We start from the raw sequence: 20,622 nt of genomic DNA on the forward strand, positions 1-20,622 counted from the left end.
TTCAGAGCGCTTTTATTAGGCCTGGCTTGCAATCACAATCTGAAGGAGGTGTCTTTAGATCTCAGTAGCTGTGAGGTAAGGAATATTTATCAGGATGTGTTCAAAAGATGCAGTGATGTGGAATTGGAGTTCCCATTAAATTCACTGGGCGAGATATTCTTCCTCTGTAGTCAAAAGTTGTGGGAAAGGTAGAACACAGAGAAGCAGTTATGGTAAAAATCAGCTGCTGTGTGCTATAGCATCATCCTAAATAATGAGCACAGAGGTTCAAAGCACCTGCAGCACCTGACTGCAAAAACCTTCCTTGCAGTGTAGCTGTTCTAGATACTGAGCCAGTGCTCTGTTTGCTGCTTGGCAGCTTCTGCTCTCTGGTGCTGTGATTACACAGGACCCTGCAGCAGGACTTTCCAAGGTGCCCAAATTTGAGTGGGTCACAGGAAGCTGCATGCCCTGAAGGCATGTCTGTGGTTTGATTATCTTCCTTCAGAACCAGAGACATGATTCTTCTTCTGCAGGTTTGCTTTTTAACCTTGGGAGAAATTCTACTTTCCTAATCAATTAATCAATTCAGGCCAATAGGGGACTTCGGTAAAAGTTGATTGAAGCATGCCATTAACTTAAGAGGCACTATGCAAATGGCTGCAAATATCTCAAGAATAAATAAAACCAACTGTGGCTGCTTGATTTGCTTTATCTTGTTCCCTCTTGCTTCTCTGTGCTTTGCTGTGCACTTTGTTTCTCAGGATTGTCTGTGGTGTTGCAAGATGGCACTTGTGTAGCTCCAACTTAACGGCAAAAGATTGATCAAGACCCTGGGGAGCCAGTGAAGCAAAGTTACACAGAGAACTGTGTGGACTTTTGCCAAAAACAACAAGAACCAGCTTTGGCTCAGGCCTTCTGTAGCTGAGTGGCCACCCTTTCCTTTCTAAGCTGCAAAGAAATCCTCTCACTTGTTGGGCACATCTTTCCAAGTCCATCACCTGAGTATTAACTGTTCTGGAAGTGCCTTTCAGATGCAAGTTTCACTTTAAGTAGAAAACATGCAATTTGATTAACGTGTTGAGGTGCAGTAATCCTTGTCTTAGGTTCATGGTCGATTGCTTTTGGAACGTGCACAGATTTACTTATGAAGAAAAAACCAAATCATTGTGAATGCATTTCATAGTTTGTTTTGATATTTTATACTTCTTAAAAAATGGCATTACTTTGAAGAGTATTACATGTAAATTCCAAATAGAAAAGCTTTCAAGTCAAGTACACATGCTTCTGACTTCTGAGTAGAGAGATCAGACAGATGATAATTTTTCTTTCAGAGGGAGGAACGAAAAGGGAGGAGTAATTAAAGTAACAAAAATGAATTCCTGTAATCATAACCTTAAAAGAATAAATCAATAAACCACAAACATAAGTAATGAGAGTATAAATTAGCATGTAAATCAACGAGGGCTGACATGAGTGAAAATGTAAACCTTTCATTAAATAACCCCAAGATGGGATATGGAGGAGCCCTTTGAGGGGCGATTAGCAGTATTGGACACCAAAGCACAAGTGTTACAGCCAACTCGCATAACAGAAAGGAAGGGCTTGCGCCCACCTCATGGTGTTGCATTCCCGTAGCTGGTCCCTCCAAACTGACAGCACTTCCTTAGATCCTTCCCTTAACATTTTCTCATATCACTGAGCTTTTTTCATTCTCGTGTGCTTTGGAAAGAAGAAGTTATGCTTCCACCAACAGGGGGTTTGATGTGCCAGGAGCTGGGAGGCCCAGCACCATGGGGTCCTGCTCCACCTCTCCCTGACCCTCTGTAAGCTGGGTAGGGTAATCTGCACCCAGAAACAGAGCCATGGGAAGCTAGGAGCTGGTGACCTGCACTACTCCCAGTTCCTGCAAGCACATGCTGGTAGGAGGCTATTAAGCTGATGCTTCAGCTTTGCCCTCCTCTTTCCTACATCAGGCAAGCTGTACTCAATTATGGAAGGATAAATCTCTCTGTTCCTTCCCTCTCCCACCACTTTTCATTTGCTCCCATAATTTTCTGGTATATTAACTCCAAGCTTAATCATTTTATATTGCTTGTTTTCTTGGTGTTTTTTTTTTTATTATTATTTTTACTATGAAAATTACTTTTGTTTTCCCTACCTGCTCAGCACTGATGTATTTCACTCTTTTCCCTTCTGCTTCCCTTAGCTTGGTCACTGTGTAAGTACCCTCCATGCTTTACCTTAATTATTAAATCAGTAAGCAGCTTTGTTTGCCCTTCCCATATTGGTACCTTATAGCTTTGCACATGCTTGGCATTTTTAATTATTGTAGGGTTGTTCTTCATTTTCTGAATAAAAGCTTGTTTTTGTAGTCTCAGAAGTATGGCATGCAGGAGATATTGTAGAGGGCTCTTTTTTTCAGTATCACAGTCCATGTTGACGAATAGCCCTTCAATTAATCTCTGCTTTTTTTATGTATATATAATTTTAATACAGTTGCAACAAATTTTGATCCTAAAAGTACGGTTGTTATCACCCTCAGATTAAATAGATAGCACCATTTGTGCACATGACATGTTCGTGCATTTACAATTTTGAATATAGAATTATCGGTACAAGATTGAAAGCTGCTCCTGAAAAATTGTCTACTTCAATCCTCAAAGAATATATAGCATAAGCATTTGGATTCTATTGTGAGTATAATTTTAGCGTATAGAACTTTTACCATACCAACAAACAATCCAAGACTGCATATAATCTGCCAGTTCCATAGGTTTTGCAGTAATAGATGTGACACTGTGTAAAACGGTTGTCTTATGGTGGGCCATGCTAAGAGAACAGCACAGAGCAAAACTGAAATATTTTTGCATTCATGCAGCAAATACTACAAATGTTCTTACAAAGACAAAGTTGAATTTAAATTGTACCACTTCTGGCCCAAATACAGACTTTAATCTGACCACTTCCTGAGAGGACAGGGTGAAGGATAGGCAGGCTTTGTTGTATGCAGAAGAGGAAAGGTGCCTTACGTTCTGTATCTCTTACACTTCCAGATGTGACTTATGATTTAGATGTTGTCTTTGACCACCACTGTTGTATAAATGCTGAGGCCAAGCTGTTGTGATTGGTTAACAAGCAGCTCATATCTCAAACTTTCTAAAAAGTGCCAAATCAAGTCTTTGTTGAAAAATACTTCTGAAGGCATTTCTGGTTCCTTAATTATAGCATGGACAAAAGAGACTATTCAGAGAAATATCAGCAGGTTGATTCAGGATATTTAGCCAAGTAAGTCAACTAAGTAAAATATTACTCATTTTTTTATGCACAGGAGGTGAAAAGGCTGTTTCATGTTTGAAAAAGCTTTCTGTTTTTTCTGAAGGAAGGAAAGTGAAAATGGAAAATGCAAAAAAGAATTTTTGTAGAACTTCTCCCCTCTTTTGCTTAAGCCGTTTTCTGGGGGATGTTCATAAAGTGAAATGTACTTTATAGAGTTTGCATAGCTGCAAGAAATAAGAAAATGCTTTTGCTTCTTTGGAAAAAAAAATATTGCGTTGTTTAATTCAGTAGCATTAGTAAATATGTGTGTAAGTTTTAATAACTTTGATTCTTAATGTTTTCTCCTAGGCTATTTAATTGGTTTTTGTTAAGTCTTGTCATTTTTAATATTAAGTTAATATTTCAGATTAATAATATCCTAATTGATATCTTCCAGCGAGGCATTTTTGTTATTGTTGCTTGTTTTCTTTTATGCCTATTTTAAAATTAAGAATAAGGTAAATTCTGGTTTCTCTTGTTTATGGGCCTTTGTGGCCATTTTACAATTGGGTTATTTAAATTTGCTTTTCAGTGACAGGGAAACAATTTTTTATTTTTAATTTGCTGAAAGAAGGTTCTCACTCTAAATCTTGATGGTAGTGGGATTCAGGGGTGACAGTGTCACATGCTTATAGGCTGGGCTAATTTATTTTTTTTCCCCTCACTGGGTGTTGGAAATGCCCCGGCCCTTTCATGTGGAGAAGCTGCACTAAAGTCCTGCAGCCAATGCGTGGCACAAGTGCTAAAGGATTCGTTGTGTCTGCACCATTTAAATCTTTCCCTGATGTAACTGCTGAGCAGTAGTTTCAGGAGAAAGGAAAGAAAATCCCTTTTCTCATTTATACGCAAATAGCGAGAGGGAAGGATGAGAACAGTAGAAATGCGTGCATTGGCTGTCACGTTGATGTCTGTAACTTCTTCTGTTGCTGTTGTTTTTGCCACTGGTAGTGCCTTCTGTATTCACAAAGCTCCTACCGCTGTTTTCTGTGTTATCTTGAAACCATAACTAGTTTGCAAAAATGGATGATATTTTGTCTCTAGTTAAGATCGGGAGGTGCACAAGTCTTGGAAGGATGCATAGCAGAAATACACAATATCACCAGCCTAGATATTTCAGACAATGGTAAGTACACAGAACAGGAATGGAGGGTCACGCAAGTCCAGAATCTGAGAAACACTTTTTCTTTCAGCTCACAGGGTAATCAAGGATGGTCACTCTTGCTTTATGATTATTGGCCATATTGGTTATGGAAATGTCTCAGACCGAGAATTCTTATTGCTATAAAGTATATAAGAAATGTTTACGGACTAAGTGCACCCTCAGAAGTTTATGTTGTTTGAGATAGATGTAACACAGCAAAATAAATTGATGGCAGCAAGCATCATATTAGGTCTAAAGGAAAGTGGGTTTAAGTACGAGAGGATGAGAAGCTAAATGAGAAATGAAGGCGTACTGAAAGAAGAAAGGGAAAGACCAGATACAGAATGAAGCTGAGGTTGTGATACTGAATAAACAAGAGAGGCAAATTTGGAGCAAAGTCAACCATCTTCAGGTCAGAGAAGACCTGTTTGAATCTTTGGAAAAGCCTTGGACTATTCCTGCTTTGGAGGCTCTGTGCATCCTAGCTGGGAATAACAGCTGGCTTTTCATCTTGCAAACTCAAATTGTAGATGCATGGAATGCAAGAATTCACCAGCTGTGTTTGCACCTCTGACAGCCACAGGCACAAGTATTTCAGAAAGAGATTCCCAGTACAACTGAATGCCCAAGAAAGGTGGGGTGGATCGGCAAGTGGAAAGCTTTGGGAGCTACTGGCTCAGCCCAATTATGTAAACAGATTGATTGTTATAAATAAAAATAGATATTTGACATGTAAATTATCCTGCGGATCTGGATCCTAAGTCATTGTAATCTAACCAGTGGATGCTTCAAATACACTGCTAGTTTGGGAATACAGTACTACAGCAAGTTATTTTTCTTACTCAGGATTAGAATAAAATTTGGCTTGTTTTTCAGGTAATTTTATTCGTAGCCTGTTATGTTGGCCTTTTTGCACTTGAAGGCTTTGAGACCTTGTTGGTGCACAGCTCTACTAAGACTAAATAGCAGTTAGCATGATCTCAAAATCTCTCAGAGGAACATTAAACTCTGCCTGGCAATGGGAGGAGCTACCCTTGGGTGGTTGGACGACAGATAAAGGACTGCGTTTCTCTTCTGTGTTTCAGAGAGGTGCCTTCAGTGGCTGATTAGGATGGAGATTTAAAGGGCTCTTTTTAGAGAAAACATTTTTCTCATAGAAAAATACAGGCAAAAAAGAGAAGATTTAAAAACAGAAGAATGGAAATTTTTCTAGAGCTCTTAGAAATTAGTACACTGATACAGTTACTTGAATGAGTATAGCGTTAATAATTGGACCCTGCCTGGGTCTTTTGTGAAAATGTGTTTTAATTCTTAATCTAATCTGATTCTTTACAGGCCTAGAATCTGACCTCTCAACCCTTGTAGTCTGGCTTAGTAAAAACCGGTCGATAAGACACTTGGCGTTAGGCAAAAACTTTAACAACATGAAATCCAAGTAAGGCTTTTCTTTCTTATAAATAAGAAGCGAATGGATGAGGAGAAGCTGCTGATTTCATCGTCTTCCTAACTTTTCTTCCCTCAGAAATCTCACTCCAGTACTTGATAATTTAGTTCAGATGATCCAAGACGAGGATTCAGTGAGTATCTTTATGCCTACTATCATCATGTGTATTTGTACCCTCACAGCCTGATTTGATAATTTTCTTCACTGTGTTAATTTGCTGCTTAAGCTTTGATCATGATCCTGCACAGACACATCCAACATTTTGGGATTTACTTTTTCAAATAGTGATTTGGATTATGTGTAACATGCAAGGAAACATTTCTTAGGATAGTCTTAGGATCTGTGCTTGTTGAAAAAATATTCATTCTAAATAGTTGGATGTGCTTAACCTAGTTGCTTTAGGTCTAAATTATACAGCCCTGTAGGCACAAGTTTTCAAAACTTGTGTGTCCTGATAGGAGTTTACAATGGTAGCGTTCTCTGAGTGGTGATACTTCTTCAGTAGTGGAATTTTAATTTTTCATTTTTTTCATTAATAGAATGCACTATTTCCTGATCGCTGTTCTTGGGTATTATAATCTTTTTTTTGCTTGCCAAAATCCAAAGTCAATGCAGTGATCTCCCAGAGCTCCTTTTTCCTTCAAAAGATGCAAATAAACTGTTCAGTATGCTGTTCTTTACTTTTCCTAGTACATTTATCACAGGAACAATTTCATAAAACCCTTCTAGAGTGCCTTGCTGGGATCCTTGCGCATTTATTCATTTCCACCCACTCTCCTGATTCTGAAAGAGTTTTGTGGCTGGGTTTGTGTTCTTGCCTTACTTGGCTGTAAGGGAATCCTAAGATGCTGTTACTCTCATGCCTGTCAATCTTTATTCATTTCTTAGTCCTTTCTTCCTCCTTCATTCCCCATACAAGTAACAAGCAAGCTCTGCTTTTGTCATTCTCCAGAAATGGCTGACTGTAGACTTCATTTGTCTAAGCACCTGCTATTCCTGTTGTCTTTATTGTCTCACCTCCAAGTTCAGGGTCTCCACACTAACTGCTTTCTTATTTTCTCCTCCCATCTGCGTCTGCACCCTGCAATTCAGTGGAGCAGTTTTTACTAGGGTTTCTGATTTCTCCTTCCATACAAGGTCATTAGACCCATATTTGGTGTTCATCTTTTCTTGCTGCTTAGCTGTATTTTATGTGATTTGTTAAGCTTGTCCTCTCTCCTCACTGTGTCCTCTTAACTGGGGTTAGCGATACTGGTTTTTTCTTGATTCTTTGCTTACCTCCTCACCTTATTCTTTAAAACATGGGATGTCAGTGTGACATAGTAAGGTGCTGCATACAGATACCAGAGCTGATTCTAATCGAGTTAGCACCTGTAATGAAAGCAGTTAAGTCCTTGATTGTGCAAGCCAGATGGAGCATCTAGCTGAGAAGTGTATTGGTAGATTTCTGTATTACTTCTTGTACCAAACTAGCCTCTTAATTTTGCGGTGTGTGACTGCCTCCTTCTACTCTGTCTCTAAAGGGAAGGGTGCAGGGCTGTCTTCCCCTTCTCTCCTTTTCCTGTTGATTCCATCCTGAGGGGTGGTGTCATTTCATCAGATAGCACCTGCTTCTTCTCTTTGGACATGTGTCTTTGCCCTGTATCTCATACTTCATCTTTCACAGCTATCCTGAAGACTGTTATATCAAACCGGATTAATCACAAGCGACTATAATTTAATATGGGGTTTTTCACTCAATTTTCTTCATCCCTTTGCTCTCTTGCAGGTGAACATGTCTTCCTGTTTGGGCCATATCCTAAAACACCTTTCAACACACTCTGTGTGTCTTTTCAGTATCCAAACTGTCTTCTCAAACATGCTATTTTCTATTTCTATTTCTTTTTTTCTATTTATGTGACTATCCTATTCATATTATCTGTTCACAAGGATAAAAATTCCAACTTTCACCTTATTGTCTCTATTAAGTGTTACAACCTTCTGTTTATCATTCCTGGCTTCTGTTTTGAAGCTTCCAGACAGATAAAACGTAGCTGCTAAATTTTACATGTACCATTCTCACAGCTTTCCATCCCTTGCATCATCATCTTAACTTGTGCTCCTTTTCTTTTCAGCCCATAGGCAATGTCAGCCATCATTCCATTTTCTGCCTTTGCCACAATCCAGTGGTCAGATGTGTTCCTGTAATTCTTACTCACCGTGTCTTTCCTGAGCTATCCTACAGAACACACTCTGTAGTCTCATCCCATTTTCAAATAGCGTTACAATGAAATAATCCACCAAAACCTTATTTTATTTAGGTACTTAAAATAGCTGTCTCTCCTTCATGTCTCTCCTTCATTAACCTTTGGGATACAGCATGTGATCCTGTTGGTGTTAACCTGTCTCTTCTCTCCCCATGTTCTTTCCTCTTGTTAACATTCTTTAGTGAAGGAATCTTATTTGTTTCTGTTTCATCAGGTGCTAAAATCAATCTGAAGCATCTCCTAGCAACTAAAGAGTTGAGGATATGGACTCTGTAGTGCCATGGGAAAAGCATGTGTTGCAGATAGCTGGATGGTCCTCACTCTACCTTGAGATAGTTCTTTCAAGTTCCCGGTTATTTTGGTTTGATTTTGAATCCTAAATGGGGGGTAGACCTTGTTCTGCCATTACTATGCATTTACTGACACAGGACATTAAAAAGTAAGGGTGGAATTGGAGAGACCAAGGCATGATGTTGCCCGGAGCATACTGCTTGATCAGTATTGCCTGCAGGCTGGTACAGTTTGGGGACTGTGCATTATCTGCATGGAAAGCTGAAGCAAGAGACTTTAATCTAAAATAGTCATCTCCCAAACGCTTCTGCATGTATTTATACACACTTTAAGTAGATCAGTTGTTGTATTAATATGAGTGATGAGTAAAATGATTTATAACAATCAATGGCTTGGTTTTATGACTGTAAAAGTACAGCTAGATGCAAATGCTTCTACACAATCTAAAAGCAGTAGTAGTAACCTAAACAGCAAAATTTCCCTGGTGTTTAATATAGACAAGAACATAATATTTAGATTTGTTTTGGTTTTGTTTTTGTTTTACATTGTTTTTTTCTCTTTTTAAGTAGATGCTGTACTGTGCAGGCTATGATAATGTATTCTTATTAGTATTGCAGGAAGTGTCTGAAGCTGTATGCTTACTGTGACATTTCTTTTCTTGCAAAAATAGATGTTACACTGCAGGTACAGTGTACAATTACTCAGAGTAGTAGTCAGTCCTGCATAGGTGGAGAGAATTACTACAGTGCTGAATATCTTTAGTTCGTAGTTCACTGTTTACTGCAGAATTGACCTTTTGAGGATTTTTACAGCGTTTTTGTTCATAGGAGAACAAATTCAGCTTTATTTAATTCTTACATGTTTTCCAGCAGGAATATGACAAAATCAGTGAATCCAATCATACAATTTCTAATTCTATTCTTTACTTTAAGAATTCCTCTTTCTTAATAAGATTCTGTTAAGAGATCTTCACTGTATCTGTTTTCTGCAGCAGGGACACTGAACTGCTTGTCAGACTTCTGTTTGCTCAAGATCCAGCTAAAAGTTGTTCAAAGAAGTAAATGTTTGCAGGCTATGTAGAGTATTGCCCCTGTTTGGGGAGGATGTGGTTTCGGTGGGGTTTATTGTATGTTGTTGTTTGGCTGGTTTTTCAAAATGTAACTGTCAGATAATTTAATGAATATTTAGCAGCCTGTGTATTTAATCTTACAGAGTTACATTCTGTTTGTAGTTTGCATTCAGGGCACCAAGTGAGTCCAGAGGTTTTTGCTTCTTGCTCGTTGAGTTAAATGATAAGAGTAGCTGCACAAGACAACTGCCAGTTCATCCACTTCAAAGACAGTAATACAGCAGGTGCTTTACTATGCTGTATGCATATTTTGTGTGTGGTAGTAATGATGTATAAGTGTCAATCCTTGCAGAACACAGTGCAGAAGCATTTTTAATTTTTGTCAGAGTATTGTAATGCAAGAGGTGAGAAGTCCTTCCCTGGGAGGGTATTTGAGGTTTAGAAAAATTCATATGCGGGAGGGAGCACTTCCAGCTAAGTTACTAAGTGACACATGAGAAATAGAAGAAACTTCACCTTCACAGTCTTATTGGTGATTTCTGTCCGAGTGCTGCATGATGTTGCTTTTCTGCGAATCTGTCACAGGAGATCGTCTCAAACTTGTGCCAAGAGCTCTAAATGCCATTCTAATTTGATGCTAATATTCTTTAGGGTACATATTATAATAAAACAGGGAAACACAGGCAGATCAACGGGCATTAACATAATAATTTAATAGTTTCCATTTAAAATAAAACCAGCATGTGGCTTGTGTTACTGTTAGACTTCTTAATTATAAACCTGCTGTGCCTCCAGATTTTTATGCATTTCCTCATTTATAAGTGTATTTCTTATAGTTGCAGGCTTTTTGGTTATCACTGTAATCCAGTGGTGCCTGGAGGCTAGAGTCCCAATGTAGAGTGGGTATCATGCAAGCATCTTGGACCTTGGAAGGTGTGCGTAGTTCAGCTGGTTTATTTACATTAATCTAATCTTTAGGCATCTAATGTAGGTGCCATGGTTCATCCTTATGAGATGTTGGTTTTCCCATACTAGCAATTGGAGATTTTAGGCTCCTAAAATTCATCCTCCAATATATGCCTAAGTGGGTGTATAATGACAATACACTCCTCTGTATGAATTCACACTTGAGCAAGGGAAATATTTTGTGGAGTTTTTGTCCATTGGCAAAGACAAATTACAATTTTAGCATCTGTAATACCTCTGCAAGGCATGGCGATGGATAGACTGTAGTTCTAGAGCTCCTACGGCTGAGTGTTGGGACACTGAGAATGGAGGGGATACAGGCATTTTTAAAAGAAGTTTTCTTCAGGCTTACAGTGTGACTTGCAGGAGCTCAATTAAGTAGTTTCAGCTTAGCATAGTATATAAAAAAAAGTTACATAAAGATATTGCAGTCACAGGTGTCAAAAAACCCACTGTGAACAATACCCATTGACTCACTCATTTTAACAGATACTCTTCTTACTGTTTTTAATTTCAGACCTGCTACAGTTTTCTGTCTCTTTCCTCCCAAGTGTCCATGCCCTTAGCTGAAGGAACAGATACTCAAAATCATGCCTGAAGTTGAAGTAACAATAATAAAACAGTTTAAAGAATTGTTTTTGTTTTAACAATGTCTGAGATCCTAAGTTGCCCTTGGATAATGCTCTCAGTTTGAGGGAGAGGAGGGGAGTGCTAGATATTTTTATTTCTCACTGACAGGGAAGCGTGCTGGTTAAGCAAAACCCACTGGACACCAGAGGTTGTTTTGTGAAGCTGGTTGTTGCTTTCTTGCCTCTTTTCATGTTCCCGCTCTATTCTGTACTTAACAGGACACAGGAAACTGGAGGCACCTGTCAATTAAAAATGTTTTTTTTTTCATGGTGTTGCAACTTAATCTGTGCGTGTGTATGTGTTTGTTGCCTGTGCTGTAAGTGGTTGACTCCCAATTTATCGTGTGGTCTGCAGCACACAGGGAAATAACTCTGATATTTACTGCTGTCTCCAAGAGTTTGGGGAACTTGTAACTTCTTCTGGTTGATGTTTGAGGAATGGGTGCATTATCAGTTGCTGTTATCAGTGCCTTTTCTGTGCTCCGCAGCCTCTGCAGTCACTGTCCCTCGCAGATTCCAAGCTGAAGACTGAGGTTGCCATCATTATTAATGCCTTGGGCAGCAATACTTCTCTTACAAAAGTGGACATTAGTGGAAATGCCATGGGAGATATGGGAGCAAAGATGCTGGCAAAAGCCCTACAGATAAACACCAAGCTCAGGTAAGAGAAATGTATCTGCAGTAAAAGATAGAATGGCTTAATAATACTGAAGTTGTTGGCTTATTCTCAAGCTGTGTTTCTTCAGAACCCTTCTAGGTACAGCCACTTTATAGTGTCTCCATTTGGAAAGATTCTCATCCTTTTATCTTTTAAAAAAAACCCAAACAAACCACAAAACAAAAACAATAGAAGCAAATTGTGTCTGCAGAAACATTCCATAACTGAAACTGGAGAAAATTACATTTTCTAAATTTAAACAGTGAGACCTCTTGTTGGAACAAGAGAGCTCTAAATTTCCTACAATCATAGAAGAAAAATTACTTTGTTATAGAGCTCTGGATGTCATCTAATCCAATGTTCTTCTCAAAGCAAGGCCATCTTTAAAGCTATATGAGGTTGCTCTGGGCCTTGTCCAGGCAGGTCTTGAAGATCTCCAAGTACAGGGATTCCACAGTGTCTCTGGGAACCCTGTTCCAGTGCTTTAGCCACTCTCTTCTGTTCTGCTCTCTCTTTTCTACTGGAGGTCTTCCCAGCAGAGAAAATTCCTGTACTTGGATGGGAAACTAAAGGAAATTGTTCTTTATCTTCTGGAGTATCAGTTTGCAGGAGAACTAAGAGCATGTGGAATTCAGAATGGGTAGCAGCATGGACCATCCTTCCTTCTCCTCTCCCCTGCTTTCAATGCTGATGGACCTTGGCATCTCTTCCCTGCATCTTAATCTGCCTGACAACTTCACTGCTTTTTAGCACATGTCTGGCACTGATGGCTTGAGAATATCACTTTTTTTCTATCCAGCATATGATTAGCAAACAGAAAAGCCTTCAATCAGCATGAATCTGGATGGGGACCTCTAAACATGTCACCACCATCAGGAAAGCTAATCCTCACTCCTCCTCTTGTCAGACTCTGCAGATGAACCTTCCTCAGTGTATTGCCTGTGTGAAGAGACCAATTTGTGCTTGGTCTCCAAGCATTTGTTCCCTGGAGGATAAGAAATTCCCCAGAATGGTCCTGGCTATTTTGTTCAGAAGCAGGGATCCTGGTCATTGCATTGCTATGCCCAAACTGAATATTGAAAATGTCAAGAAAACACCGGAGAGGTGGCTTAGGTTTATTGAATGTATTAACCTGAACTGACCATGAATATATATGAAATATATACACTTTCCAATGACAAAAATATCCAAGATTTGACTCTAAGCATACCTGATCTTTGCAAAGTGGGTGTAGAATCTCTCTTCCGCTCTTCCTTACTTCTATCTTTCCAGGTAAAAAATGAAGGGATAATTCTGCAACAGCAGAGAGTGTCAATATCTGTGAAACCCTGTCATTTTTTTTTCCTCTTACACCAGAAATCTTTGTTTGGTTTTGTGCCTTTATTTTTTTTTTTTTTCAAGAACAGCTACAACTAGTGCTCTTGCACAAGCAAGATTTATCTGCTTCCCTGCCTCTTCTGACTACTAATGAGATCTCTGAACATGTGTTCGCAAATTGCCAGGCAGTCTGCTTGAGTGGTCTAAATTGGGGGAAGAGGGGGAAGGCTTGATCACTCTTATCACTATTGTGTATTCAAAAGGGCTGCAATTTATGCACCTAACCTAATGGCTTATGCAGGCAGCTAGTTACGTTGCATGTGGAATCACAGGAACTGTTGAATGAGCTAGTATGGGATTGAATATACAATTGCCTGCAAATTTTGACCACCAACCAGCATGAATTGTTTAAATACCTTTTTCTATTACTGTCGCCATATAGCCAATGTAGAACAGAGATTGCTCGCTTACTGCAATTTTCTTGTTTTTCAGTGTGGGCTTGCAAAGCAGACATTTGAACTTTATTTCTGATGGTATTCCTGGAAAAAGCTGGAATTTTATCTCCAAATCTTTCTATTAACTGCATTTTAGACAAGTTATGTTTTTATGTTAATGATGGAGAAAATAGTACAGAGTCGCCTTTAAAGAAAAGGAAACTGAATTTTGTACTATCTTTGTCCCTAACTTCTGTCATTTCAAGGTTTTAGCATTTAACTAAAGGCACGTTTTTAAAATGTTGCCTTCTACTATACAATTTTGAACATACAGCGCTGTGTTATTTTAATATGCCACGTTTCAATGCAGATTTATTTGGTGGTTCTTGTTTAACTTCTTTTTTTTCTTTCTCCTCCTCCCCACCTGCCTTCAGAACTGTAATATGGGACAAGAACAACATCACTGCGCAGGGCTTCCAGGACATAGCTGTGGCACTGGAAAAGTAAGTTCATAAGCAACTGAATGAATGATGAAGAGGCCAAAGACCTAGATCCTGAATGATCTGAGCAGCTACAGTTCTCACTGCAGTCAATATGATTTGAAGATGCTGAGTGCTCTCAATTTTAAGCATCGGGGTGCTTAATGTAAAGGAAGAATGTGTGACTTCACATCCTTCAAAAGGATAGGAAAAGGCTTTATAGTTCTTTCATCCATACTCTTCTATCAGCATTAAGGCCATTGAGTTCTGCTGTTAGCATTAAAATTCTGATTTTGAGAATAATTTCCTTTTTATTCATTCTCTTGTGTTGATAGCATGCAGAAATTCTATTCTAGTCAGTGAATGAAGCTGTACATAATAACAGAAGATTACTGAAGCATGCCTTTGTGGTCTGACTTTTTTTTTTTCCCCCCAGCAAGTTGAAACTAATAGCAACTATCTCAGGAGCTGCAGTTGTTCATCATAATCACTGTGGTCCGGGTCATTTTGCTTCTCTGAGCTTACTCACAGTTGCAGCCATTACCAATGATAGATGCTAAATGACTTTCATCTCTCTCCATCTCTATCACATTTCTTTATATGTTATCATGACTTTTCTTATGAGGGAAAAATTACAAATTTAAATTAAGCAGCAGTTGCAGTTGTTTAGTATCATTAAATCCCTTGGAGAGGAACAAAGAGTCTAGAAGGTGAAGGTAATGTACAATTGCTAGTTTCTAGACAAGATGTCTTGCAAAACTGTATAACTACTTAGGGTAGCATCCTAACCCTCGGAGGGGTCATGCTGCTAGAGCGTATAAAGTTACTTGTTTTATGAAACCTTGGTAGTTTATATACTTGGTTTCAAAATGAATTCAGTTGCACTGATGGGGGAAATTACATAAACGATGTATAATTAAGCAAATCATCTTGGAATGATTCCATTGATAGTAGTGAATAATAATTTGCAAAGGTTATTTGTCAGCTTGCAGACATTTCTTTTTTAGGAAGCAATAGCGTGTACATTTATGAGAAAGTCTGTTAGAAAAGTAAATACACTTATTTTCTGATTAGCATCAACTTTACTTTTCTATTCTGAAGTGCTTGGAAAAGTAAATAGAAAGGAGGGGGAAATCCTATGGCAAAAGCAAGTCAACTAAGTAGGAAAAAAAAAGAAATGCTACAGACAATTGTGTGACATTGCACTTTGTTGAGGCAACATCTCATTTATTTAGCTTCAAAGCCAAGATCATTTTACGTCTCCTCTAACATTTTTAAATTGTTAAAGCCATTGATAATATCACAAACTAAGCTACAAGCAATAGAGGATTAAACTTGCTAGAGATGGACCAACAATACTGGCTGAAAACAATTAGCCTTTAAACCAATCCATCTCAAAGACATTCTGAGAACATCCTGCACCATATGTTTCCTAAAACCACATGAAACCATCAATATTCTGTAGGAAGGAACTGTTGCTCAAAATGGAATGAAATACACTGAAGATGCTTGGGGGTATGTATGTTGTGTGTGTTGTGTGTGTTGTTTTGATTTTGTTCTTAAGAAAATACTCATACAGCAAAAGACAAAAAACCGGAATGCTAGGCTTTCGTAGTAGGATGAGGAGGCTGAGGAGAATTGGGAGGGATTGTAACAGACTTTAAAACAGGCCAAAGTAATCTGAAGCTTTTTTCCCTCCTCCCAGCTTTTCTTCATCTGCTTAAAGTTGTGTGAAAATGTTGTTCCTGCAAGGGAATTGCAGGAGCTTGGCTGCTGGCAGAGTTACCCCGAGGGTGTCCCAACCAGGCAATGTGAGATGCTGAGAGGGTCTTCTGTAGAGTCTGGTACAGGTGTCAGTTCAGGAGAGCATTTGAGAGTAGTGGGCAATCCTGTTCAGCCTGGCCGTTAAACAAGGTTTTCTATCTCGGTAATTTTGATACAAAAGTAAGCATGTGCTTGTGGGCTTTGTGGTCTAGAGCACGCTCTGTTGTAGAACTGGGTGGCATTGCCCCATATTCATTTCTAGAAGAATTTTTTTTTCTGTATGGACAGTCTGAAGAAATAATACAAGTTCTAAAATCTGATGGGAAATACTGGGATTTGTTAGAGACGTTTGCAGTGACATGAAGTTCACATACCCAAGCCGGCAAAACAGATGATCTTATTCCTGTTTTCAAAAAAACAGGCAGTAAAATCATTGTTCTGCAGCAGAGGTTGTGTGTCATAAAGGGAGCAGAATTTACTACAAGGGAAATAACACACGATGAAATGTAGGGCTGTTGTCACACATGCTGTATGTAGAGGTAGAGAGACATCCTTTGCAGTCTTTGAGCACCTCTCCAAAATTTATCATCCTTTAAATATAAGTATTTTGCCGAGGCTATTAATGTGTTATGAAATCACTGGATTGTAGAGTTGGTAGAGGAACGTACTCCGTTACAAGAGATAAGTGGAGTGTTAATAAAAAGAAGAATGGAGGAATATTTTAGACTTCAAAGGGAACAGAGAAAAATGAAGTGGGCCGTGAATGTTGCTCTGATGAAGTTGAAAAGCAAGCTTTAAATTATTGGGTTTGGTGTTGGTTTTTTTTTTTGCCCCTAAAAGCTGGTTAATTCTTAGATGAAAATAAAATAGCGTTACAGTACAATGCTGTCTGTCTGGAAGGAAACCAAGTACAGAGCCTTCCTTAGGGTAGTGGTCTTCTAAAGTTCTGCCTCTGACTGTGTGCCCATGAAACCTCCTTGCTTTTCATTTTGCCCCCTTCCTCTGCATATGTGTCTGTGTGTGTGACAGAGAGTGCCCTAAGCCTTTGACTTAACTGAATTTAGCATATAATTACTAGCACGAGAGCTGGCAATTATCAATTTCAATGAATGTGTATTAAATGACAAAGAGCTGCAGAGATCCTTGGAAATCTACCTTTGGGGTTGTTTTTTTTTAACTAAATAAATATCCCACCTGTCAGGTAGTAGTGAGGCAATCAGCAAGTTCTGTAATTATTACCTGCCACTGAGCTCGGTATCTTCGACATTTAAAAATTGTCCCCATGCTGGTGGACAGCTAATTATTTGCTGTTTAGTATTACATGAGGACATATAACCGGGCTTATATAGTAGGCACAGTAATTCTGAAGGATAAGACAACTAGAAAGTAAAGTTCATTTTCCAGCTGTGATAGAGTGGGACTCTGTGGAAGGATAGGGACCTTGCTGATGCCACGTGAGTAACTGCTGGCCACTGGCAGCTATTTATAACCATGTTTATGTTGGGGAAGAAATGTAGAAGTCTTCCGTTATCAGTAAAGGTAAAATGTTGGGTAGTATCAATGAGGAATCAGTGTGTTTGGCCGTTCAGATGATCACTGTCCTTCAGAGAGTGGTGTTGCGTGTTGTTAAGCAACTGGTGGGAGAGGAAGTGAAAGAACCTTGGAGCTTCACAGCAGTTAAGGTGTCTGCTGTTGGAGTTAGTACACTTCGTGAGGGCTGCGTCCGTTGAAGTCAACACAGTTGACTCAATTGAAATTGTCAAGTTTAAAGTGCTCAAAAACAGACGGTTCCAACCATATTTATGTAGCTTTGGATGGAATAGGAACAGACGGTTAGTGGGACGTTTGCAGACAGGCAAAGGAGGAGAGGAGGAAGAGATGTTTGCAGGCAATTAAGGCTAATTGAAAAATAGGAAGAATAATTTTCTTTCCAGGTTTTAACTTCCTGCTCTTTTTGTTTTCATTTATTCAAACCTGAAGGTGTGCGGACATACCACTGCATGTAGCATTTTAGGTTTAACTGTGTCATGCTAGCCACTTTATGTTCTCAGAGTTTAAATACAATTTTGACTCAAGACCAAAACCCTGTCTTTATTCTTACGTCACAGCAGATGGACAAAGCTACAGAAATATATTGTAGACAAATAAGTGAAATGCAGGGAGCAATTGTTTGCATAAAGCAATGTGGAGATTATATGCTTGTTTTGTTAGCTTTTATTCAAAATTCAGCAAGTGTCTTCAAATTGTTGTAAACACAAGAAGTTAATAAATAGTAAATTTTCAGAGCTCAGTCTCTTAGTTGCTATCTGTCTGTTGCTGAATATTTCCATTTAGACTTAGATCTGATAGAATTGCCAGCACGCACTGACACTCCCTGTTCTGTTTTGGTATAGGAAAAAGCAATCCAACCTTGATCTCCACCTCTACCTAGTGGCAAAGAAGAATTAGCAGCAAAAATGAGCATGCATGCCACCAGTTAGTCCACTTACAAATGTGAAAAATACATTATTGGTACTTTCCACAGACAAGATAGATGCATCATATTTCTTCCTTGTAGTTTATTCTTCATAAAGAGATACAGTAATTAGGTTAACCTCTACTGTTAAAAAATATTTTCTTTTATTTTTTGGTAGGAATTACACCTTGAGATTCATGCCTATACCGATGAATGATGCTTCCCAAGCACTCAAAACAAACCCTGAGAAAACAGAAGAGGCACTGCAAAAGGTATTCTGTATACCACCAAAGTACAGAAACAAAACCACTAAAAATAAAGTAATAATTTTAAGTAGCTGTGATTTCATGTTTGGCTGAGTAAGAATTCTAGGCTAGATTCGTTGTGCAGACATATACATGGTAATCAAGTGCTGCAAGAGCAAGTAAGACTTTTTTCCAAAGAATGGTTGGAGTGAAGGGTGATGGAATGCAATGGTGTAGTATCAAAACTTCATAACTACATAAGCGCAAGCTAGACCTTGTACTGCTGTGCACATAACTGTGGAAGGGAGAGTTAGAAACTGGCATGTTTGTTACGTATGTGGTTGTGTGTATCTCCATGTGCATAGAATTACTGGTACGCATTTTTATTTTGGCATAAAAAGTGCAGTCAGCACTGTACACAACAAAGGATGCTTTCTAATTTGGGGGAGGACAAAAACATTTACTGCCTGTGGTTTGTATTGTACATAAAAAATTCACACACTATGTTGCCCTAAATAAACTACTGCACCAACATGTTCTTTTGGATGAAGAGGTGTTGACAGTATCTGTAGCTGTTCCACTTGCATGACTTATAAAAGTCCCAGCTGAGTTTTAATATAGTAAATCTTGTGAGCTCCAAATGAGCCTCCTGCTCAATCAAAAAGCGTACAGTTCACATCTCTTTAGTAAGTAGATTCCTTCAGCCCGGGTAAGGTCATAAAGACTTTATAAATAGTTCTTACAGATAACTGTGATTAAAAAGCAAATGTCTGTGATCCTTATTAGTAAAGAAATTTTCAGTAAAGTGATTCTCACAGGGAAAAGTGCTGGTAGTTATTGCCTTTTCTGATGCATGAAAATTATCTAAGTTCTGCTTTAAAAAATCTGGTTCATGGGGGATGGACATATTTCTTACATCTCGTTTAATATAATTGTAGATAGGTTCATATCTAGAATGTTAGATGCATCTCTGAAAAAAAATCATGAAGCTTGTGGCCATGGGGATTTAAATTCTGTGTTAATTAGGCATTATGTACGAAGAGCCCCTGAGTTTGTTTTAACATGTGTGGTTCAGGCTTTCTTTACACAACAGGAGGAAGTGCTGTCCAAAAACAGGTAAGTCTCTGGAGCGGTGCTGTGAACACAGCTAACTCCGCGCACGCAGGAACACCTCCCCGCGCAGACTGAACTGTCATGCCCAGCACAGGGACTGCACTGACCGATGGATCAGGAGCGTCCATAAGCTTCAGCGCACCACAGCTTGAGTACAATGAGAGTGCTTCTGGCCCTGGTCCAGCACCAGATGGACATAGTAGCTAACCTCCCAAGCTCCGGTATCTTTGCAGCACGCTTTACTTACAGTGTGGGCAAACCAGATAAACCCCGCATTGCTGTGGGGCATGGCCAGGCTGTTCCAGTTCTTGCTGCTGATACAGGTTTAGAGGTGACCATCAGTCCCTGTTAGTCTCTGTCTCACAACCTGCTGGCCACTCCACCCATCCTTTTCTCCTCTTCCTTTCAGACCAGATTCATCACCTTTGATGAATCCCCACATTAGGGGATTGATCTATGTGCCGTTAAGCTGGCTGGTGGTAGGTGTTCGCTGCTGGTGACAGTGGTGGGCTGTGACCAGCAGCTGTGCGTAGCTGTTGTGGTTTAACCCAGCAGGCAGCTAAACAACACACAAGCGCTCACTCACCACCCCATCCCTTGGAAGGGCAAAAGTAAGAAAACTCATGGGTTGAGATAAGAACAGTTTAAGAATACGAATTTGTGACTAAAAGGAAAACAACGAGAGAGAGAGAGAGAGAGAGAGAGAGACAGGCAGAGAGACAAAACCCGGGAAAAAAGTGCTGCAACCTCTCACCACCCGCTGACTGATGCCCAGCCCATTCCCAAGCATCAATCACTGCCCCCTGGCCAGCTCCCCCCAGCTTATATACTGGGCATGGCAGCATATGGCACAGAATATCCCTTTGGCCAGTTCGGATCAGCTGTCTTGGCTGTGCCCCCTCCCAGCTTCTTGTGCACCTGGCCGAGCATGGGAAGCAGAAAAGTCCTTGATTTAGTATAAGCACTGCTTAGCAACAACTAAAACGTTAGTGTGTTATCAACATTATTCTCATCCTAAATCCAAACCACAGCGCTATACCAGCTACTAGGAAGAAAATTAACCCTATCCCAGCT

The 20,622-nt window shown here is 39.3% G+C and overlaps 1 protein-coding gene across 3 annotated transcripts in view; it reads left to right on the forward strand.

The window, feature by feature from the left end:
• The window catches only part of CARMIL1 (capping protein regulator and myosin 1 linker 1), a 201,098-nt gene that overhangs the window by 122,618 nt on the left and 57,858 nt on the right, over nucleotides 1-20,622 (forward strand). For all 3 annotated transcript variants that reach the window (XM_064443149.1, XM_064443147.1, XM_064443146.1), the window contains exons 17-23: nucleotides 6-75; nucleotides 4,339-4,420; nucleotides 5,774-5,873; nucleotides 5,961-6,015; nucleotides 11,572-11,744; nucleotides 13,927-13,995; nucleotides 18,369-18,462. In XM_064443149.1, the coding sequence (XP_064299219.1) occupies nucleotides 6-75; nucleotides 4,339-4,420; nucleotides 5,774-5,873; nucleotides 5,961-6,015; nucleotides 11,572-11,744; nucleotides 13,927-13,995; nucleotides 18,369-18,462 (643 nt within the window). The remainder of the gene's footprint in view (nucleotides 1-5; nucleotides 76-4,338; nucleotides 4,421-5,773; nucleotides 5,874-5,960; nucleotides 6,016-11,571; nucleotides 11,745-13,926; nucleotides 13,996-18,368; nucleotides 18,463-20,622) is intronic.

This window comes from Phalacrocorax carbo, chromosome 2 (assembly GCF_963921805.1).
Source record: "Phalacrocorax carbo chromosome 2, bPhaCar2.1, whole genome shotgun sequence".
NCBI classification, from domain to species: Eukaryota; Metazoa; Chordata; class Aves; order Suliformes; family Phalacrocoracidae; genus Phalacrocorax; species Phalacrocorax carbo.